Source organism: Hyposmocoma kahamanoa, unplaced genomic scaffold (genome assembly GCF_003589595.1).
Source record: "Hyposmocoma kahamanoa isolate Upper Pololo Valley unplaced genomic scaffold, ASM358959v1 204, whole genome shotgun sequence".
In the NCBI taxonomy this organism is placed as follows: Eukaryota; Metazoa; Arthropoda; class Insecta; order Lepidoptera; family Cosmopterigidae; genus Hyposmocoma; species Hyposmocoma kahamanoa.
The window spans coordinates 259,258-284,140 of record NW_020653728.1 but is presented as its reverse complement, the minus strand read 5'-3'; the positions used below and the strand labels follow the sequence as shown (position 1 = coordinate 284,140).

General features: G+C 36.0%; 1 protein-coding gene across 2 annotated transcripts in view; it reads left to right on the top strand.

Moving 5' to 3' along the window:
* The window catches only part of LOC113227253 (homeobox protein orthopedia-like), a 42,957-nt gene that overhangs the window by 15,542 nt on the left and 2,532 nt on the right, over positions 1–24,883 (top strand). Inside the window, exons 2-4 of one of the 2 annotated variants that reach the window (XM_026460150.1) lie at positions 1,566–1,688; positions 2,135–2,249; positions 3,554–3,671. In XM_026460150.1, coding sequence (XP_026315935.1) covers positions 1,566–1,688; positions 2,135–2,249; positions 3,554–3,671 — 356 coding nt within the window. Of the gene's footprint in view, positions 1–1,562; positions 1,689–2,134; positions 2,250–3,553; positions 3,672–24,883 lie in introns of both variants that reach the window. The other variant, XM_026460149.1, reaches the window with a different exon arrangement.

Sequence of the window (24,883 nt, the reverse complement as noted above, 5' to 3'; positions counted from 1 at the left end):
TCGACTATGCCGACGTTTATTATTTGAATGCTGCTGAGGAGCCGCTTAACAAACTGGAGTGCCTGCGAAATCTGGCAATCCGAGTCATATTCGATCTACGAAATACCCAGACCATATCTATGAATTTCGGTCATTTTAAAATGGCTCCCAATCCAATTTCGCAGAAATATGCGCATCCCTTGTCTTCGTTACAAAATCATTCACTACCCCTAGCTTTACTCTGTACTCTCTTACTCTCCATTTCCCGGCCAAAACTGTGACACAAGAACACTTTTACATCACCAATCCAACTACAAATTTTTCCCCAATTATTTTGCCGTACGTGTAGCTCGTATGTCGATTAAATTGCCTGCCAGCGTTCGTGACAGTCCATCGGTAGCATCAGTTAAATGCAAATTGAAAGAGCATTTCCTGTCGAACTCGACGGTTAATCAGTAACATAATGTATAAAGTAATCATTTGTTTAGATTGTACTATACAGCCTGTTTTTTTAAAAGGTACATTACCTATGGGGAAATTCGAAACCATAGGAGATACAGGAAAACTGACTTTGAAACCATTTTAATAGAATACTTTGCCGTTGCGTCTTCACTTGTTGTACATACCTCCAAATAAAGATAAAAACAATGTCTACTTACTTTTGAGATTTTTTGAAATATTTTGTGTTAGTTCGTTCGTAAAAGAAGGAATGAATGGCATCAAGACAAACCCAAGTAGGGTTTAAAGGTGCTTTACAATATTTATGTATGTTTTTCATAAAACAATAAAATAAAATAAAATAAAGCCGTTAATGTTCACATTACAACTTGGCGGCAGAAATAGGTAAGGTGGCAGTACTTTCCCGGACGAACTCACAAGCTCTACTAAACTCACTGTTACTAAAAATGACTAATTTTTAATGAATAAAATTGACTAATTTTTGTTATGTTGATTAACTCAGTTTCTTATAAGGATGATTTCATTGTATCTTCCAATACAATGAAATAGTCCTTATATGACACTGAGTCCAACGACACTAAAAAATAATCAATTTTATTAATTTTTTGTAGACAACTCAGGCTTGACTAAAAAACTGACTATCGCCAAAGTTATTGTCACAAAAAAAGATTTAATGGTTCCTAACACAGTCTTCTTGTATTAAAAAACACACAGTATATTGTATTTATGTATCAATAATTAGCGGACTTTCTTTCTTTACCACGGCTAGGGTTGACTGGAAGAAATCTCTTCTAGAGATAAGTTCACCTTAATATATGTCGTTTTGTTACATGTGTCTTATTGTCTGTTTTTGTGCAATGAAGCATTTAATAATAAAGAACGCCAACCTGTCTGTCCGTCTGTCAGTCAGTCGGCCAGCCATAACAGCAACCTGGCGTCAAAGGCCGCAACAAAAAGGGTTGCTTTCATCAATGCAGCGTCCTCCGAGTATCAACACGCGGATGAAACAGAAGTTTGACTATTAACCACGGAGAATAAGAGAAAGAACATTGGAACTTTCGTTTGACGAAGAAGTGGCAAAGAGCTTTGTAGTTCTCGCATGTTTGAACTGTCAATTTCGCCAGCAGGTCACAAAGAGTCGTGCTCGGAGGACAGCAAGCCGCACGAGATCAAACCCAACGTCGAGCGGCACCATGCGCTTGGCGCGCGGCTGCATCTGGCGCACAACGTCCGACCGGAGCATTTGCAAGGTAACTTCTGTTGTGTCATTGTTCTACCAATCCTGACCAAATCTACAAAAGGTCATTTTTGACAGTGAAACTAGCGATAAAAAAGCTATAAGTCTACTACATATTTGCAACTCAGCTGTCTGACTTGAGGTTGGTTGTTTTAAATTGTCGTCACTTAAACCCCTTAAATGTCATGTTGAAACAAAAATGTTTTCAATTTGTATTGCATGGATATTCAATTATTTTTTGTGAAGTTACTCCATTAGTTTGTTCTAATTATTAATACAAAGATCGAACACTTAGAAAAAATTCCTTCGATCCGGTTGAATACAAAGAGCCGACAAACAAGTCCGCTGGTTTGTTCCATGGCTTAGTTAAAAATGTTTTCGCCATCTTGAAAAGTTACTAAAATTAAAATTTTATAGGCTGTCTACAATGATCATGCCTCACCAATATCGATTGTGCAGGTGGTATCCACCAGCAGCACGGCGGCGGTGGGCACATGTCCACAGTGCCAGTCAGCATGTCCTCCTCCGCATCCGACAGCGACAAGCCAGCAAAGCAGAAGAGGCATCGCACTAGGTAATGGGACTTTAACACACTACATAGTCTATATATATTTATTTATGTGGATTTTTAACTATCAGCACCTACAACTTAACAAAGACTTAGTGTTACATTATTTAAATATTTTCAGATTACAGGTACTAAGTTTTCGTATACTAACATAGTACACGGCTGCCTGCCGTGGCTATGGGATCGGTAAAGGGTCTGAAAAAATGTTGGTTTGTTTGAAAAAAAAAACTAATTAAAAAAAAAGAAATGAAACTTCCAACGAGTACCAGTTTAATGACAGTACCTTCTTGTGAAAGAGTTCGTTCAGGAAAGTACTGCCACCTTACCTATTTCTGCCGCCAAGCAGTAATGTCAGCATTACTGTGTTCCGGTTTTGAAGGGCAAGGTGTTGGTGAAATTACAGACACATGGGACTTGTCAATATGTCTCAGGGTGACGGGCGCAGTGGCAGTGCCCCTCAGATATTTGCCATTTAAAGCTCTGAGTGGCACTGCAACTGTTATGGACAGGCGTGTCGCTTATCATCAGGCGCACTCCTTGTTCGTCCCGTCACTTAACATTATAAAAAAATACCAAGCGCGATGACCCCAGAATGCAGAGTAACGATAAGGACATTCAACATTACTTTTAAACGAAGTTGGTTATAATTACATGAACGTTACAATAATCGTATTTAAGTTCACAGATTCTACCTAATTGGCATTTTTTAATTTTGCCCAATAGGTATTCTATTTACCCTGTTACTGCGGCGTAAATGTTTTACGAAAATAATTATACTCGTATCGTATTTATTTTATTCATAAATTTTTAACAAGTAAAGAAAAAATATGTGGAACTGAAATAATAACTACTACACGTAGATAAACAAACTATACTTATAACAAGAGTTTGAAACAATAATGATTCATATCGAGATTCCACAACAATTCCACAATTATAAGTTTCGTCAGCGCTCGTCGCGTCTCACTGAGGAAAAATTTCGCACTTCCATAATGCTTGTTCGGCTAAAAGCATTTTTGAAATCACGATTTTTCAACTCGCTAATAGTACTTTCATGCCATTATACCTTCTTCTAAGTAGGTTGCTAACATTTTTGTATTACGAGTAAAAAGTTGGTTTTTGGAAGACGTATTCCTTTATGTCCATATGTTATTAAATCAGTTTTATTATCATTAATACTTTTTTAAAAAGAGAGCTTTTTTTAGAGAATTAGATAATAAATACGGATGCTTTTGTGTGATACGATCCATTTCAATGATCGGAACCCTTAAATTACTAACTAAAAATGAAATGATTTTGATATTATGCAGGTTTACGCCAGCGCAACTGAATGAACTAGAGCGGTGCTTTAGCAAGACGCATTACCCCGACATCTTCATGCGCGAAGAGATCGCTATGCGGATCGGACTCACCGAGAGCAGAGTGCAGGTCGGAACACAACCATTTAATTTATTACTGGAAATTTAAAACTGTTTTACTGGTTTATCACCGCACCCGTGGTGACACGATTATACAAACCTTTAATTTTAAATTGAATTTCAAGTCATTTAAAAAGCGATTATATTCACCCAATATCGAAATTTTGTCTTACCCGTGAATAAAATCTAAAATACACAAACTCCAAATCAAATAACCGTAAATCTATAACAAAACCGTTACAGCATCCGGCAAAAATAAATTTACATCATAAAAAATACATAAAAAGAATAAAAATGGCCCCATAGTGGCACCTTGCAGGACTCCCTCTTCGCACGTACGGCACAAAAGTTGCACTACGTTGATACATTTCACGAGACCTTCTACCTGATTTAATCTTCGCGTCACACGTTCGGAGGCTGTAATACGAAGTTATGCGCTTTAAAAATGTCCACGAATGGGTGGTCGATAGTGTCTTATGCTTTAGTAAAATGGACTATAGAATCCTTTTATTGATGTTTTATGAAGTATGAAGCAGGCATAATAATATTGGTGTTGCAAGTTACGATTTATATATACGATACGGCAATGGCTCATGAGAGCGAAGAACGTTAACAGTAAACCCGAATTTTACGTGACAAAAGTGGTCTCACATTCAACGACATATTATGAAGATGTCGAATAAGGACCCTTTTTACTTTCTAGCTTAAATTCCGGTTAAAATTAAATTATGTTCATTGGGTTGACACTTTGTTTACACAGTACTTACCACCCTTGATATTAAACATTTGTTTGCAAATTATCAGATTATCATTTCGATAATCATTTATTGACTTGTCAATTGTAACAAAAGTCGAGTTGTTAAGTCCTAACTGTCATAAATACTCCTAATTCTATTAACCGTTCGCCAAGTCTCGTGTAAGGAGTGTATTTCGTATGTGGTACATGGGACAAAGTGTAAGTTTATGATAATCCGCTAACTGTGGCTTTGTCCAAGCACTTAGTTTAAGCTGCGCTTGCGTTTGGCATTAGGTTAATTTGTCGTATGTTGACTAATATTTGTATTTCGTTAACACTTGATACATATGGTTCTAGAGAACTGTGAGTTATTGGCTCGGAGCATTACATTTCTTACGTGATTTTTTTAATAATGACAATGTAATTTGGGTTTTATGTTTGATAGCTATTCGGTTTAGAAGTTATCCATCATTATTACGGAGATAAGAATAATGTATTCCAGAGCAAAACTGAAGCTTTGCATCAACCTTAGGTTCTAATCGAATTACCTCTCATTGCGCCATTATTATCTACTACTAAAGATTATACTATATTGAAGTGTCTTTATGTTTTCTGCACGTTATGGCTGTGTATCTCTTCGAATGGTAGTAATGTGAAAATTGCCGGTTGATCGTTAACCATTGTGAACGCGTTATTAACTCTACTCATTATTGCGTTGACAAATTCTCCCGCGCGTGCGACTGCCGGATCTTATTATTTATTTGTTTATTGTTTAGCAACTTATCTCCTTTCTCTTTTACTGTTTATATTTCTGTAATGTCTTAATCCATAGACCTGTCCTTTTTATGACGTGGTTCTGATTATTAGATTTTATTTCATTATTTCGACTCTTTGCTACAAGATATTTCCTGTTTTCGAAAGTTCAGGTTAGATTTTCGACACATTAATTATACCTGAAACTAAAACTTCTGTATAATGAATGCAGGTATTCCACAAGTTTAGTGAACTGATTTTTTTTACAACATTGTAAATATTTTTATTAATTGTAAATTCTTCTAATGATTGTAATTTTTCTATAAACAAATTCTGCTGCAAATGTATGCCGATATCTGTAATAGGCTCAAATAATATTAAGTGAATTATCATTGGTTACCTAAACCTTATTTAGCCATATAATTTTAAACGAGGCTGTTAGGTTCCAAAATTAAAATAAGTACTGGGACTTTATCATGAACTCATATTGCGATTCAGTTTAGGACCTAAAATGAATCGTTCTGAGACAGCGCTATATGAAATGTATATCACCGTCTCGCTTTTTTGTCGTTATGAACCTATACTGAACTGTAATAAGAGTTAATGGTAATGCTCCTCGTTGCAAGCACTCGTTTGTTATTTATTTTTTAACCAGTACCAGTACTGTTATGTATTTATTCAACAGCAGCAGCAAATATTATTTCCAATGTTGATATTTTTCGGACGAAACATCTAACATCTTCCGAAGTTCGATGTATTTTATTTAGGTGTGCACTCAGCAAAAACAAACTAGATTCTACAAATAAGTCAGTTCTAAACGTAACCAAACTTAGAAGTCGACATACAACATGAATGTAGGAAATACATATGAGATGTTATTTGGAGTTCTCGCCGAGACGAAGACGAAGGCAGTGTTTGAGGTCGGCGGCGTATTTAGATAAAGCAGTTTGCTCGCTGTGCAAATACTACGGGTCGGTATTGTGTGTGGGTTCAGTAAATCAAAAGACGAACACGGATGATTCGAAGAATATGGATCAGGGTGTTAAATTTCAATTGCGTAGTCAAATAATTTGATGAAAAGCACAACTTGAAGAGTTCTGTGATTGGATGATCCATTGAAATAATTTGGGTTGTTAAAGAAGCAAAACTGCTTCTTTAAAATTAGGTTAAATAACTACATACAATGATGACCTCATTCTTTCACTTTTTTTTGTTCAGTTAGTCAGAAGTTAGCCAATTAGCCATCGAGTATGTTTCGAGAATGTTCTTAAGAAACCTGGAGTGCGTAGTAAGAAGAATGGGGGAGCTTGTATGAAAATATTGATTAATATTAGAGAAACGAAAGGATGCAAAACGAAACGAAAGGTTTACCAGGGCTACCTCCAATGCAAAGGATCCAAGTGAATCCAAAGGTTGCCTGAAGTGTCTCGTGACTGTACCTTCCTTTAACTTGACTAAATTGAACGTAGGGACGTATGTGTCTGTTCTCGGAGATTAAGCAAAAACACAAATACTAGATATCTGGCTTCGAGTCAACATCTAATGTACCTAATCTAAAAAAAATAAATCAGGAATAAAACCAACGGACGCAACTTGACCCGTGAGTCAGCGGCAGCCGAACGCACACAATAAACAGAAGCTCGGAACTAATTAACCACCAACAGTAGCATTGTCTAGTTTTATAGCTGACACCAGAGTGTTTAAAGGCAGTAAGATACTCCAAAATAGATACATTTACTTATTATTCATAAATAAAGTTATGCACTTCGTAGGCGGAGACGAGTCTATTTAAAAATCGGCCTACATCATAACGGCTTACGGCCTACGTCATAATAGACTCAATTTATGTGTAGCCAAAATGAAATTCGAATTCGAATCTAAAACAAAGTAAATTGTTATTGGTAAGTACAATGTAATTACATATTTCAATTTATTATCCTGTAATTATTTTTTCATAAGGTGAGATGTAATTAACTTACTGCTTTCAATCAAGCTGTAATAAAGTCGACCACACAGACCTCGCTCAACTAAATAGAACTGCGGTTATACAGGGTGTGAGTTACAATATATAGGATGTTACGAAAAGGAATTTTCAACATTACTACGGGTTTAACTTTTGTCCATAGTTATATATATGTTATTATGAGGATGGCCTCGTGCTTTGGCTTGGCAAACGCAGTGTAGGACGTCCTCTGGCCAGATGGAGTGACGGTCTGTGAAACGCTTCTGGCAGCAAATAGATAGGACAAGCGGACTAGTTTATCACTTAATACCTCACACACGTTCCGAAATGTACACAATGAAATAACGCACACACTCAACATAGCCTCGCACTAGGGAAACCCTGTGTCGCGGGTGTACACTTAAACTTCCATGGCATCAACCTGTACGTGTGGTTGTGGTTCCCGCGAGCACTTCGCGCCACACCGCGAGATTCTTCCCTGTTTTATTATTTATTTATTGTTGCCGCGAACGCTACTTTTTTCACTTACCTCTTTTTGCTTTTTCACCGTGAGATGGTGTTCGGAAAAAACGACAAAAAACGGGTCGTGTTTTCGTATGTTTCAAAATAAAGAAAATTGATTGCGGTACATCTTTGTAACTTTTATTCTTTAAATAATACTGTCTCAATCACAGTACAGCGTACCTTTTTACTAGTGGAAATAGTGCTTGGCGCTGGTCGCTTCAGACAAATTTACTCATGGTAATTTCAGTCTTATTACTTTAACAATTAATGTTCACATTGAGTCTTCGGAGTGTGTGTCTCGATCTTGACGTCAATCGCAAATATTTCCTATAGGCAAACGCAGGACGCGGATCGCACGTAACAATATTGGTTTAAGTTTCTTACTAAATTACATTATTAACATTATTACAAACAAAGAAGTGATTTTTTGGAAACATGTCGCGGAAATTTTCATTTAGAACGATAAACTCCATAGTAACAGTGCTAACCTAATGTAGTATAAAATACTTATTTACTACGAGAAATACCCACTACGGTCCGATCAAATTCCAAAAATAAAGCCTATCCAAAAATACTCCGCGAGTAATTGACAAAGCAAACAGCTCACAAACACCTTCTTTATATTTTTATGGCGATGCTAAAACGCAATGCTCCGTTGTTTTTTGCCCGAACCTTTCAATGCCGATTTAATCGTGCATGGATTTTGTACATACTTTAGAACAAGCTTCGATTTGAAAAATCGATTTTACCATTACATTTTCGTATTCAATATTCCCGTACACATTTTGCAATTTCCCAACAGACTGTATTTGTTCCTTTTAATTGTTTACAGGCCTCTTTCATCACGTCATTACTGTTGGAACACTGGCTAGAGTGTGCCTGCATCGTATTCTGGGATCAAAATTTGTATTCTTTTATATAATTATTTCAAAAACATGTTTGTCATATCGACACAGGCCTTCGAACAAAATCGTATTCCAATTTTCTCCACGAAAATATCACAGTTACATCCCGCTGCTGGGCTTGGTTCTGCCTTATGGAAAATGTTTAGGTTTCAGTCTGCCATGCTGTCCTACGTGTTGGGGACTACATACCTTTTCCAAGGGTTGTGAACCGTCTTCGACATGTGGGTTTCCTCGTGATGTTTTTCTTCGTCACCAACGAGAGATTTTGCTCCAACTTAACATTAACAAATATACGTAACTTATAAATTAAAGCCTAAGGTACGGACAACGGCACATCAGACACTTTTGTTCGAAAATCGCCTCCAGTGCAATGGAACAAGATACGTCAGTGTGTAGTGTAACTGGGGCGTAGCTTGGGTTGCGTAGCGAGAGGTACTTTTACGAATTCAAACTGGAATAATCTTCAAAATATACTTTATTGCACTTTTTTACATGCTTTCGGCGTTGGGTTATGTTTCGTTATATATCAAGATGCTCTATTCTTTTCTTACTTAATTTTTCAAAACATTCTAATTACAAAACTATTCATTCAGCCAGAGATTCTACCCATAGAGTAGAGCCTAGACTACAGTAGCTTGATGTGCTGGCGAGGTACATGCCGCCAATGGAACTCCAACTGACGTGAATAGCAGTAAAAAAGGTTTACACATTACACTTTTTTCTAAGCACTCTTCCTAATTCTTCTATTTTCTAATTCTATAATCTATAATCTAATTTATTTGTTAGTTACGTTGTATAGACGTTGACAATAACATTATAACTATTTTATTTAAAAAAACCGACTTCAAAATCTATTTGCCAAGTTTTATTGGAAGCGGTTACAGGAGAGTGCGCGAAACCGGATTCATCCCCTAGTTTACCACCCTTAAAGGTGTAATATTTTCTTCAAATTTAAATGGGATCAATACTGCGGTACACTTTTTCCAACAAAAATTCATCGAAATCTGTTCACAAATGTCGAAGTAATCGCGTAACATACACAAAAAATAAAGAAAAATAGTCTAATTGAGAACCGTATCCTATTTTTAAAGTCAGTTAAAAACAGTGTAAACAATCCTAACACAGAGTGAAAAAATTGGCGTGGTTGGTCACAACTGACATTTAAAAAAATCAGTGCTTTTTAATATAGGTAACTAAACAAAACCGCCATTAAAGATGTCACCAGACTGCTTGAGTTAGATGCGATAAGAACGCCGAGTTCATATTTAAAATCGCGATATCGAGTCACAGGCTGCGATCACAACGACCATGTTCCTATTTAAATATTGTTATAGCTTTGGACATGTCTTGCTACTGTGTAAGTATGTCAGTCCAGTTGACAGACTAATGAATGTGGACTGAGAGACGGTGTTCGTGTTCTTTTAGAATTACATTTGTTAGAACGGCTTGACCAGGCATGTCTAATAAAAGAAGTTTCGGCGCTCACCTTTAGAATAGCGCAGACGAACCTACTCAATTTCTGTAAATGACTAGATTCTACACAGCACTTACTACTTTTTTTTTGTACAAAAATTTTACTGAGACATCTAGCGGTGCGTGACGGAACTAATTTTATCGTGGTAGTACGAAGCGCTTTCGTTTCATTATGAAGTTTATTTCATAATCATATCAAAAAAGATGGATAAACCTTACATACTTTGAAATTGGGCTCTTCAACATTGTATACAACCTCATTGACTGTTGTTGTCGTTTTGTCGAAAAATGCAGCCGTGCATGTGGTCCGCTGACCGCCGCCGACGTGCGAAATAAATAATAAACTAACAATCCCTCCTCTTTTGCCGTTTCGCATTTGTTTACTAAATCCTTTCATTAATAAAAATACATATTGTTATAGGGATGGAAACGCAGTGTCGATAATTAATCATGATCCGTAGCGCCATCTGTGAGAAATCTATGTAAGTTTTTCATTACTCAGCCAGGTACCTTTACAGCTACGAGCGGCTGACTAGAGATGACGCTTTAGTAATTGTAATATGACGTTTTATAGACTATCACGATGTTTTATTACCATGATATTTAATTATTTTTTGTAAATTACTCCACTAGTTTTTTATAATTATTAATACAAAGATCGAACACAGAGAAAAATTCATTCGATCCGGCAGGATTCGAACCAGGGTCTTCAGTATACCAGGCCGACGCTCTCCCAACTAAGCTACGGAACGAATCAGCAGATCCAACGATTTTTTTATGTACTTGATGGAAACCTTTGTTTTTGGTCTCTTTAACGACTAAAAAGTCGTAAAAACGTCTATGAGAAATCTGTGTAAGTTTTTCTTCTCCCAGTCAGGTACCTATAGCTACCAGTGGCTAACTAGGGATGTGGCTTTAATAATTGTAATATTAGGAAGTTTTATTGATTATCCTACTTATTTTCCTACTTTCAATTATTTATTTTTAATTATTCTATCATATTATTAATTATTTTCCACGTGACAAGCCGTAGCAAATGTAAAATAACATTTTAAATGAGGTATACTTTTTTCTTTGAATACTAATACGATTATTGACCTGAATTGAACTTTCAATGTCATTAGTACTACGCATATATCAGCACAGTGAGGACGGTAAATAAGACGAACACATATTTGTAGCATAGTGCATCCTCTAAAAGCAGATACAATAGACCTTTTTTATTTCTGCTTAGCGCGAAACGTTTCGTGTCCATAAATAATGTGTGCACCTCATTGCTCATTCCCACCAATCAGACGTTGCGTTCCGTTACACGGAAATCTTTTCCTGTGCCTCCATAATTGATGGAACTTTTTCGACGTGAAATTGAACGTTAATTGTTTAATGGAAGTGTTTAACTGCCAATGCAACGCTTTTGCATTTCATCATCTGCATTTTTAATTGCGTATTCGCTTCTTTAGGGACTTGTGTATATGTTTTGTGTGTTTTATTGTACTTAAGTTTATTTTGGATTGCACTTTTTTTGGATTTCTGCTTTCTTTGTTCTTTCTATTCTGTTAATTTTGAAAATGTTTTACGGGTCAAGCAAGGTTCGTGTTAATTACAGTAAGTCAGTCCCGCGGAGACATAAAAAACAGTAACCTGAATATCACATATAACCAACAATAATAGTACATCACACCAGCACGGGCGCATCACATCCCTAGCATTATCACGCATTAGCATGTCGTATTGAGATTTATTAGCCCAATAACACCGGCCGGGCCGCGCCGCGCGCTGTCGCCTCCTTTACCGTATTTGTTGTACATTAGCCTGATTTAGTAGGAAAGTTTTAGTCACTGGATAGTTGCCAAGGTGCTGGAGTACTTGGATATATTATACTGTTACTTGGGGTTTGCCAGAATGACGTCATAGAGACGTGTCTATTCTCATATGCCATAAACATTGTTGTGATGACCAATATAAACTGGTTTCTGAGTCGTCTTCTTGAATCTTTACCTGAACAATGAGCTGAAAAAATAATACTAACCTCAATCACATTTAAACTAAAATAACAACAAACAAAAGCAAACCAAGCAAGCGCAAGAATGTTTCCACCCCATTAGTCGTCCTGCATCGTCGCAGTGTGGGGTCGCTGCTAATTATCGCACCCTCGCTGACTTTTTAATCCAGCCCTGTATTATTAAAGGATTTGTGCATGTTATAATATTTTATGATCTTTGGCATTGTCTGCTATGAGGTGAGGCAATTCTGTTTTCATTTTTTGACCGAGTTCAATAAATATTAAATTATTATAAAACTGGTGTTAGTTAAACGAGTTTTATAGTATTTTGTATTTATAGCCTAGATTGCGTCCTCAGAAATAAAGTGAAACTTGCAAAATAAATTTAAACATAACGTACGCGGCAAAACCAATACATCTATTTGTATCAAACAGAATATTTTACACCGGTCAAAAGGTATGACGCCAGTTTGACAAATAAATATTGCTTTTAGAATTGACCACAGACTACATTTATAAATACTTTGGACTTGACTTTATTATTGAGAGCGCTATTGGTAGATTAAATAAGTGTCTAAAATTCACTATTGTAGAAAATTTCAGTTTTACTTATTCTTTTACTTTTAGAAATACTAATACATTAGTATTTCTAAAAGTTTTATTTAAAAACTACAGTTAAGTGGGATTATTTTAAGGATATAATACAAAATCTAGATCACCTATGATTGTCGATCACTTCATTTAGTTATAAAAGGAAAAAGCAAGACTTTTCTTAGGAAGAATTCACATCTCCCTATCGGTATGTTATTAACGGATTAGTATAAAGCTGCTGTGGCGCTAGGGGTTGACTTCCCGCCACGTGTTTGTTTTGTAAGCGATTTGATTGAAATCAAATCTCAGCGCAGTTTGTTAAATGCTTTATTTAGTCAATTTTCAGTTTTATTATCCACGTAATGTGAAGGAAAGGACAGACGCTGGTTATTGCATACTTTATTCTCTTATTTTAATAATAGATATAGGGTGTTAAATAACTAAATTTGTGTACCGTTTAGGTTCTCGGATTTATCTAAGAGAAAAGTTTAGGGAAACAGGTATCATGACTGTGGCATCACAGTACAGTTACTCAAATATTTTGTATGCCCGTAAAAATATAAATAATTTCATTAAGAAAGGAGATACCCATAATATTAACCTTAGAACTAATTCCAAACTCATGGTACCACGATTTCGTTTGACTAAGGTAAACGATTCTTTTATGGGGAACTGTGTGTGCATACACATTTTTTCAGCAAGATAGAAGAAGCATGTATTAAAATTATCATTTCCTAAATTTGTATTATGTTTGTATGTGTATTCCATAAAATTGAAGTTTATTTCAAAAGAGCAATCCTTAGAGTTTTGTTGCTCGTTCTTCTCGGGGATGTTAGCTTAGTGTATATAAATATAAATTAAAAATGTAATCAAAATATTTTTGGTAAATAAAATTAAAAAGAAAATAATTTTGTTACTTTTTCATTGAAAAAAAAGAACCGACCTTAAAAGTTTATTATCGGCTTTTTTCGATTTCCATGAGATCCCCTCATCAGATTCTGACTTTTCTGGTTGCCATGGTGATGGTGATTTGTTGATTACACGTGTCGTGTCAAGTGAAAAGTTGACTTTTATTTGCGGTAATTAGTCATTTGAAATTTGTGAACACATGACATGCTTGTGAAATTTGACGATTTTCTTTGATTTTCATGGGATTCCCTCCTCAAATTCTGACTTGGTGACAATGGAACCACCACCCAAAAAATAATTTCCAAAATAGGTCCACAATTGACGAACATATCCGGAAACATTTGGTTAAAAAAGACCTGCGCCCAACCTGGACGGCCCTGTACAATTCTATTAATTAATGACAACATCTTCCTCAAAACTAATGATCGGTCACTACCTTACTCATTACTTTAAAATCTCCCGGGATTCGAATCTGCTACCACTGACCCTTCCAAGTCGAACATTAGCGCCCCAAATGTTCCAGCCGCCGGTGAAATTAACTCAGTGTTGCTCGGAATTAACTCGCTGATCCTCAATTCGATTTTATTGCCAGCGCGCGAATAATGCTAAATCACGCAAATCCCCGCAATATGGGGTACAGGGTATTTTAGGGTATATTTTTTCGGTGTGGCAACATTATCTTTTATTGAGAAAAGTGTTTATGAGCTTTTTAGCGGCAGTAAAATGTTGTAATGGCTTGGATGCAGTTTTTTTGCGAGATGTACTACTAACTCGAATTAGAAAGCATTCAACTTAAATATTCAACCAGTGTGTTTGTTTTGGGCGTCATTACTTTGATTTATTACAATAACACATATTCATAATCATATTGTTCACTTAAGCTACACTTATATTCATATCCGCATATGCACTTACATATTGAAAAGGTTATTTTAGATGCTCTATGCACACTTTTTTACATTCATTATTGCAATGAACAATTTCACCCTTATGAGTTTGTTATATTTTTCCTTACAAATAACTTCTAGATTTAGTCTCTCTCGTAGATTTTGACTGAGAACTAGCGCCTTCACTGCTGTGATAAAAAATATTTTATTTTTTATTCAATATGTATTTATGTCATAATAACGAATACAGTGTTTATCTATCTCTCTAAAGTGTACTCTATGATTTGAGATCAAAAATACTCAGATACCAGTACTCAAAAATTATACTTAATCAAGGTTTATAATTAATTGTTATTCCTTACAAAATGATACCAATTCCTCGTTTTGCCGTGGCTTTTTCCTTTTGCCCGCTTGATTCTTATTATTAATATTAAGTAATGATTACAGAAGGTCTTATCGACATCGATAATACCACACCTGTCAATCGATACTCGGGCGCGGCCTGATTGACCAGGTGTTACAACAATTTAGGCGTACAACACACTTTGAGTGATTTCAATGATCTCATGGAGGGTGAGCTTATTTTATTGAAGTCATGATTAGCAAGGGGGCTTAGTATTTTATTTACTACATGATATGCGCCTACATTTCATGTTGTCCATAAAATCACAAAAGGACGTAACTTATTTTTTGGCGAAACTGAATTGATCTCGTCACAATATTAGAATCAAAATACAGAATGGTACTATGTATAAATAATTTTATATCTATTATTCCATTAGTGCTTAAAGGTAAGGACATACAGGTAAATTTCGTTGAAACATGTAAGAAATTGATCATTAATAATTCTCTGTACTAAATAGTATTGTCCATGAAAAACTAATAACAAACAAAAAGCGTACCTAATTAATAATAAGTTTTCATGTTCAAGGGAAATTATAAGTCTCAAGTCTCATACATGCATAAGTTGGATCATGAGCAAAAAAAAATGCACATCGCATTGACTCCCAGAAAAAACCGCAAAAGCAGTGCATCTATTTAGCGGTTGTATTTTAGAGGGAAGGGACCAGACAGCTACACGAGAAGAGAATTAAACCTCCCTGGAGAGCGAGAGGGCTGAAGGAACATCTGCCGGGAGGGCTGCGGTACATCGCTTTGATTTTTGGGCGATTTTTAGTCGTGGTGGGTGAGAAGTCAATGGCCTGTATCTGATAGATGACTTTTTAATTTATAATACAATAGCTGTTATTTAAACTACTCTAGAAGTATTTCTGATTTAAAATTATGCTAATATTGTGACTTGTGCTATTTTCTTTTATTGTATCCATTATATTTTATAATTTACAGTCTGGGTTCCAAATTGTCCCTGAGAGAGAAGTTGAATGAAATTAAGATTCGTACATAGCAGCCTTTTAGTACATTGGTTTAGAAAAATAACAATTTCTTTTATGAAATATTTGCTGTTAATTTAAAATTTTGATATTAATTAATTTGCTATTAATATTATGTCTATCACTATGGACATAACTTTTATACGAGGAATGAAAATAAACTCACTGTTCTTGTCATCTTCACGTACACAGCCGTCGGCACAAATTAATTGAAAGGGCGTTTGTAGACGCTTCCTTATTGACAAGTTTCCGTTTTATATTCAAAACTTGCCATTGACGGGGTTTTAAACTATAAAAAACAAAACATTTGTATTAACGTTAATTATACAGCTTGGTAAAGTCTGAAATAAATATTGTAAATTATATATTTGGATTAATGTTTATTTACAAAAAGAGAAAGTTTCTTCGTCATTCTTCCTAAGGGAATCCGTCTTACGAGTGAGTTCAGTTACTGATTTCAAGTCTAATTTGCTTACCTATGAAATAAAGATCTATTTAAGTTGGAGTTGGAATTTGAGGATTGCAAACAGTCACTGTCAGCAAATTATGTCTGAAAATATAATGAAATTTTTAAATTGCAAATTGTCTACTTTAAAGTTCTGTTTAAATTAGTTACTTCCTCTTCTCCGGTATACAGACATTGAATATTAAAAGTATTTTCAAGTTCGTCAACTCGAACCTTCAGCATTACAATCGTCGTCGGTCGACCCTCGTAACGCTACAAAAGTCGCAAAAGAGCAGTGAAATGAAATCTCAAATTTCATTTGAAACGGCTCCGAAATTAATACGACCCGGAACTTTATATTGAAGTAAAGGTCGTAACAGATTGAACGCTTGTTGGAAATTTGAGTGTTAGATTACAGAACGGTCTACTAATGAAGGTTTGACAGTTAACAATAAATAGTAGTAACGCATAATCTACGTTTTAAATACAGTTTTAATCTTATACACTTGTGTTATGGTAAAAAAATATGTTTATCACTGTATGTAATGCAAGATTTTTATCTCAGACCCGTAAAGCGACTTCGAAATAGGCCATTCTGTTTATTGTCTTTTATTGATATCTGTATTTTGTTCTCATGTATTGCACATGGAGTATTTGTAACGTACAATTTAGTAAATAGCCTCGGAATTCCAAAAATTTCAAATTTATATTCAAAATTTAAAAAGGAAACACGATAAACATAGGAAATGAAACTATTTTTCCGGATTTAAATCGCGTATATTTGTTTTTTCAAACAAACTGACGCCCTTTGCCCTTTACAGGTCCCATGGTCACGCTTGACTGTGAGTCAACCTGTAAAAGGCCCAAAACGTCGGTTTGTTTGAAAAAACAAATATACGCGATTTAAATCCGGAAAACTAGTTTCATTTCCTATGTGTAACAATACACAATAAAGTTGAACAGAAAACTGTCATAGAAAATTTTGAATTTTACAATGTTAACCTGCTATTAGAAGATGTGATTCGAAGTTATTTTTGACAGATTATATAAATCTATCAATTGTAAATATTAATGATGAAATGAAAGCTATATTACTACGATTTGTGAATCCGGGTTTGGCGTCCGTAAAGTGTAATGTAACCCTAACTTTCCGGAGAGCATTTAATTAGACTTCCAGACGGCACGGATTAAGCCGTCCGGCTTTCAGCTCTTATTGTCTGCAACTGTCTTTGAGTTGAACGTTATTGTTTTAAATGTTTAGGAAGGAGGCTTTGTGTTTTAAATTACTCACCACATTTCATATTTCCTGACACAATTAATAATGCTTTTCATTCTTAAGAAATAATAGCATGATGAGCTTTATTCTATCAAAGCTAGTTACGCCTTTCTTTCATGTGTATGTAGGTGTGCCTACATTGAACGACGAAAGCAAAGCATTTTTCTATGGGACTTAATTAGTTTTTTATTCACCTATCTCCACTTACCCCTAAAGATACCAAAACCCAGTGAAACTGTAAACACTTACAGGGAACTGTAAATATATGTAAGTATACTTATTTGAAGCTGAATATTGTGTGTGTAAATAAAAATATTAGCGAGAGCGCATTTCCCGGACATAAATTAGAGAGCATTACATAGCTTCCGCCGGAACGGGAGGGGCGTGGAGAGATGTACTGGGGTTCTTATTTTATCGATAAGTTGCTTAATTACACAAGTACTTTACTATATTAGCTTACACGCATCCACTGCTCAATATAAGCGTCCCCTGAGCACACCAATTCTCTCGGTCCTGTGCCATCATCATTTTGCCGCTACCAGCCACCTTTCTCAGGTTGTCCATTCTTCTTAGAGCCAGTCTCCTCCACCGGCCACCTGACCTCCTGCAGACATGTCCGGCCCACAGCCACTTAAGCTAACTGATTTTTCGAGCTATGTCTGTCATTTTAGTTCTCTGACATATGATTTCATTAGGAATTCGGTCCATCAGAGAAACCTCAAGCGTAGCAATAAAAACTTTAAATAAAAAAAAGAGAATTAAATATATTTAACACTTTTTCAAAAACTTTAAAACAGTTGATGGATTTGAATATAACGACTTAATTAATTAAAAATGATTCCAATTAAAGTTAGTTGTCTTTAACAAAATAGTGTTCATTTTTTTTTAATTTAAATTGGCAATTCTGCTTTTACTGATATCGATAGCGTTTGCTGCCCCATCCCTAGCGCGGACCGTTTACGCTTGCGCGCGTATGTATCGAGCGAAGTCCTGCCGCTCGCTTTTACATAACCATAATACACTTGTGTTATTTACTGCATTATGTATTTTACGTTACGAGGGGAAAGACGAAATTAACAATTGTATTTTATACCGACGTCTAAATTAAAACTGTATTTTGTGTGTTTAACTAATAAAAATGTTTCTTTGGCAACGCTTTGTGGTGGAAGAAAGTATCCGCTCCTTCTTCTGTGCTCGAATGGTCATTCATTACAGTGAACATCCTCGTACAAATGGTGTATGAAACGTAACCTTAATAAAAGCTTTCAAAAACCTCCTGATTTTTGTACCATATCGTTACCGATTTAAAGACGCAATGGGTTCATGAAACTAAATAGTTTGGTTGAAGGTTGCCATTTTATTTGTAGAATTAGAGCCCTGATGGTAAGATTTGCCTATTTGTCAGCATGTCTCAGCTGTTTTCTGTACAGTGGTACAATTTGGGAAAGAATTTTGTTGTTAATGTATTGAACAATGGAGCCTATAACAAACATATTTCATCCTATATTTGCTTTATACCAATAATGATCATTTTGAAGTTCCCTCCAAAGACGGTATATGGTATCGACCAATTTTATACAAATATTATCAATTTTAGGCTTTTCCTCGAATGGTGACAGCTACTCGCACTTAGCTGATTTTAAAAATAAGTAAATTACAGTTGACTGCCGTACTGTTAAATTGTATAAACGGCCGCCTGTGCACGGGTTTAGGCGAAATAAAGTAATTATGAGACTAAATCGTCGTACATTCTGTGAAATGAGACATTGTCGATTGAAAAATGAAAAACATGTCTTTCAAGTCCAATGTAATCTAGTTAATCTAATACGATAAAAGAATGCAGAGGTACTTAATGATATTGCATTGTATACGGGGCAATTCGGGGCCAAAACTTAAGCGACATTGTGCATATCAAAACTCAACACCATCATCGTCATCCAAAGCCCGTCTTCACCCACTGCTGGGTGTGGGCATCCTGTAGTTTGTTGTAGACGTACCACGATCTTGAGCTGGTTTCATCCAAATACAGCCCGCAACGTTGCCGATGTCGTCCTCTCATCTGTTTCTGCAAGCTTCTTGGCCACCATTCGGTTATAGTCATCACCCATCTGTTAAATGTCAAAGTCTTTAGTAGACATTTTTTAAAACATATTTTATCGTCTCTGTAAATTTATTAGGCATACATAGCAAATATACCTTACAACACAACACCCTCGGGTAGTCCAAGATTTAGTCATGAGAAAAACAATATCTGTTTCTGTTGTCGTTTTAATGAATGTCGATGGATAATCATTTTAACAACTTTACTCGTCTCTTCCGAGCTATACCTATTGTTATAATATCTTTAGAAATGGTGCAGATATATTTTAATTTTGCCAAACCTCAACCTCAGTAAAACCCCGAAGCTCCGTGCTCCGCAGCGAGCGTGCTCTCCCCTCGCGATGATCGGGCATCAGGATCTGCCAAATTGATATTTACGGCTTCACGCCGCGCGGAATACAAATACGCTGTTTATAGGAACCTCGGAGTTAACTTGGTCGGAACAACATCGGTTTGTAATATTTTGTTGCCTTTTTATTCTTTCTTTATTGCAATTCGTATTTAAAGTTCAGAGTACTTTATGTTTTTGTAATGGTTTAGTTTTTGTTTGAGATCTGTTCTGATTTTCTGATTTAGATCTTGTTTAGTTCAATGAGTTATTATTATTATTTTTTATAATTACAGTTTTTTTGTAGTCATTCAGTTTTTAACTAAATATTTTCTATCCAATGTCACGAACAAGTCCTGCGCCTGGTGTTAAGCTACACGCTTTTCCATAACAGTTGCAGTGCCACTCAGAGCTTTAAATCGCAAAGATTTGAGGGGCACTGCCACTGCGCTCGTCACCCTGAATCATAAGTTGACAAGTTCCATGTGCCTGTAATTCCATCAGCAACCCTACTCTCCAATACCGGAACGTAGTAATATTATTAGTGCTTGGCGGCAGAAATAGGTCCGGTCTTGCGTTGAGTATTGTTCGCACTTGTGGGACGGCTCCGCCAAGTACCTACTCGATGCCTTGGATAAATTACAGCGTCGTGCTACTCGAATTATAGGCGACGAAGAGGTCTCATCACGCCTTGAACCTCTGCAACTGCGTAGAGATGTTGCATCGCTTAGCGCCTTTTACCGCATGTACCATGGTGAGTGCTCTGAAGAGCTGTTCAACCTCATCCCCCCTTCCCCGTTCCTGCTCAGAAGCACGCGTGCTGGCCTTCTTAGTCACCGTTTCACTACCTGCCGAATTCCATCGCGTACTAAAAGGTTCGGTGGCTCCTTTCTCTGCCGCACGGTTTACAAATGGAACTGCCTTCCGGCACATGTCTTCCCTCCCTCTTATGATATGGGGTCCTTCAAACGAGGCGTGAAGAGGCATACTGTAGGCAGGCAGGGTGGAGGTGGCTAGTGCAGTGAGGATTTCATCGCTGCACTAGGTTCCTTCGAGTTTGGATACCACTTTCCACTTAACATCAGGTGGAGTGGAGTCATTTGCCTGTCATGTATAAAAAAAAAAGGTAAGGTGGCAGTACTTCCCTGGACGAACTCACACAAGGAGCTCCACTGCTACTAAATGTATTTGTAATCAATATCACACATCAAAAGTGTCGGTTTCAAGGGTATTTTTTTATATATGATTTTGTTTTTTAAATTTGTTAAATTATTTATTTACTTTTTTATGTTTTAAATAATAAAATTGCCAAAAAAAACCATTAGCGTTAAAAAAATCAATAATGTAAACATTTACTTATTCCAGTTAAAATATTTTGAAACCAAACCAAACGAAACGAAATAATTATAATACTATATATAATAATTATATACTTTAATCTCCATTGTACGGGTAATATTAAAAAATTAAGTTATAGAAGCCATGCTCCTGCAAAACATGAGGATCACATTTACACACAAAACAAGTGGAAAGATGGCGTGTACAGTAAGGAACGGTAGCAGACCGGCAACAGTTAGCGTCGTGTATTTTGTGTTTGTTCATTGCATTAGCACTAGTTATGGGCGGTGGTGTGAGGCATTAAAGGTCACGGTGCTGAGGAGAATATTGGAAATTCCATAGAGTATAGGTCTGACACACTTTCAAATCACTAGCAGCATGGCTGGTTCCGCAGCGGAGTTGGTGAAAAGATAAAAAAAGCCAAATTACTTGAACCTCTGACTATTTATTCGCACCTTGAAAATGATATAAACAGCAAAAATATCTAAAAAATAACTGTTAAATAATTGGCGATTCGTAATTATAAAACTATCACAAATCCTTTGGCATTAGTGAATATGTGATAGAACCAATTTCCACAGCGTCCTTCGCAATTACAAAACCGCTCCCGCTGTCTCCTGTACCATAATCTACACGTCGCTCTCTGCACGCGTTTAGGCGCGCCCCGCACGACGAGCAAACACGGGGCGTAGCGCTAACTCATCCCTCACGACCACGACGCGGTGACGACACGACTAGCACCTCTATCACGAAATTTTAAATGCTCTATGGGAGTTTAAAAGCCTGAAAGCCTATGTCGAAATAGGTGCAATGTTTTACTTACTTATTGTAAAATGGATAGAAAACTTGAGAGTTATCACTCAGTTCCTTCAAAGAAATTTCATTCTTTGAATAAACAAATGTATGCTGTTTACTGTACGTGTAATAACAGTTTCATAAATTATTTATTTTTAATAAGGTTACCACATTACTTTACGAGTACGAATACGATACCACAGACCACGTACTTTTCTTTCTTCCGTACTTGATACCGTTAGACCCAGAAGGGGATGTAGAAGACCTCGACGATCTCGTTGCAGGAAATTGACATTGGTTGATACGGCACCGTGCCGGTGATCGTTATAGCTATCGTTGTTCGATTACAATTGCAGGCGGATAACATGTGGTTTTAATTGATTAGTGCAGAATAGAACCCCCGGCATACATGATGTGTTCTTGACGAGGGGTTTACAGCTGCTTTAGGCAGTAGTTAAAATTACAAAAGTTCTGATGAGTTCGCAACATAATTGTTTATTTGTGTGAAACCGGAGATAGACGAAACTGTAATTATTTGTGTTGTCGTGTAATGTAGTGACAAGAATAAACGGGCGTGTATGAAAAGACAGATGCGGGGTGAACGAAGACATAGAGGTCCCATTTGGAGACCAATGTGCTAGTATGTACGTACATTAAGTATATGAATAAATGACCAATAAAAACACACTTTCGTGTTATTCATTTGATTAAAAGTGGTTATTTTGTATGCGAATAGTTTTATCATGCAAGAATCAAACAAGCAAAATATCTTAAATGACAAAAACGCCTAAAGTGACTGGTTTCTCAAACATTAGCTGTTAAGAGTATTTTTTTATTTAACACCAAGACATATAGGAAGAACTTTTTTAATAAATTTTAGTTAAATAATTCTCATTATGCTACAAAGTTCAATTAATACTTAAATTTTAAATGTTAAATATTGGAAACTAGTCACTTTGAGCCATTTAGGTCGATATGTAACGTTTTTAACTGACTTCAAAAAAAGGAGGAAGATATACGTTCGGCTGTTTGTATGTTTTCCGATTTCTCCGTCAATTGTGGACCGATTTAGAAAATTCTTTTTTGTTTGAAAGGGTGCCACTCTCATGGTGGTCCCATTGTCACTAAGTCAAAATCTGATGAGGGGTTCCCATGAAAATTGAGGAAAATCCTCAAATTTTATAGGCATGTCAGTGTACTCATCGATTTCTCAGTTAATTGTGGACCGATTTTGAAAATTCTTTTTTTATTTGAAAGGGTGGTCCCTGATGCCGATGATACTTTTCCGGGTTTGTTTCGGCTATCATAAATTACTATTTATTTTCCGCAAATAAAATCGACTTTTCATTTGACACGATATACATGTAATCAACAAATCACCGTCACCTCATGGTGACCCAGAAGAGTTGTCATTAACCAAAAAAAGTATGAAATGCACAAAGGAGTCCGTAACAGCCTCATTGTCACCAAGAAGTCAGAATCTGATGAGGGGATCCCGTGAAAATCAAAAAAACCAATAAGCATTCGTTATACGCTCGGTTTTTTAGATGAAAAAGTTACAATTATTGTTAGCTGTAAATATTAGATTTATAATAATAATACAATAGTAATAAAATAATTTATTTCAGGCCATGGACCATAGATAATGGCGATTTACTTTTATAGAATTTTAAAATATCCTTACGTTTATTTGATATTTTACCAAACGAGAATAACGACGGGCAGAAGCTAGGCCAGGCTCTATTAGAAAATAATCCTGCTTCTTTTATAGGTTACCTTTACGTGAATTCAAGAAAACTATTTTTTTTTTGTGGTCAATTACTATAAGAAACACATCAAATGCAGGTTTTAGTCGCAAACATGCTACAAAAAAACTGAAATCGCTACACAAATGAAAACTCGAAAACTGGAAATGGAAAACAAAAGCGGAACAACTGACAGATAAATAATGGACGCTGCCGGTGACAGTTGCCAAATGAGTATCACCATCCTGCTCGCACACGCGCGTATTGACCTATTGCTGTCTCTATCGCACTTCACGTGCGGTAGAGTTGGGCGTGTTGGGCAAATATGGGACGGTTAAATGCAAACATCCGTTTAGTTTCAATAGGTATTGGATTTGGTGTTAATTGAGTTTTTTGCAACATCTTCATGTACCTGAGTTTCTATTTACTTAGAATAATATTGAATAAAAATGATGTCTTATGTCTTAGCACCAGTCATCGACGAGAGCTTTTCAAGGTTTGTACGTAATTGTATCCAACTGAAATTTATTTGAATCCTGATACGTTTATGTTTTAAACGTAAATGGCATTTAAAAAAAAACAGCAACGTAATATAATCAACATATTTTCATTGAAATTGCCCATATGGTTGAAAATGTTGACCCCTTCTATTCTACATCCCCAATAGAACGAGACGTCAGCAAGAAGTAAACATCAATAAATATCCATTGATCCTCGCATTATCTTTAAGGATCCATCGCGAACAGTAGGAATCAATAACCCGGTCGGTGAAAAATGACAGGCGATTGCCGATGATCTCCCAGATTTGTGCGGATTGCAACGATTTGCGGGACATGCGTGATTAATGATTTGGCATGCGATGGGCTCCATCCCTTTACGGCCGCCATGATATTGAAAGATGACGGAATTTTCATGCACATTTGTGAGATCGTACGTGTATGTTTTTGAAGAATAATTTGATTGATTAATTTTAAGATCGACGGACGATATTTCATTCAAACTTGTAGTTACCGGTAATTCAATTTGGTACAATATATTTATTTATTTATTTATTTATTTATTTATTTATTTATTTATTTAT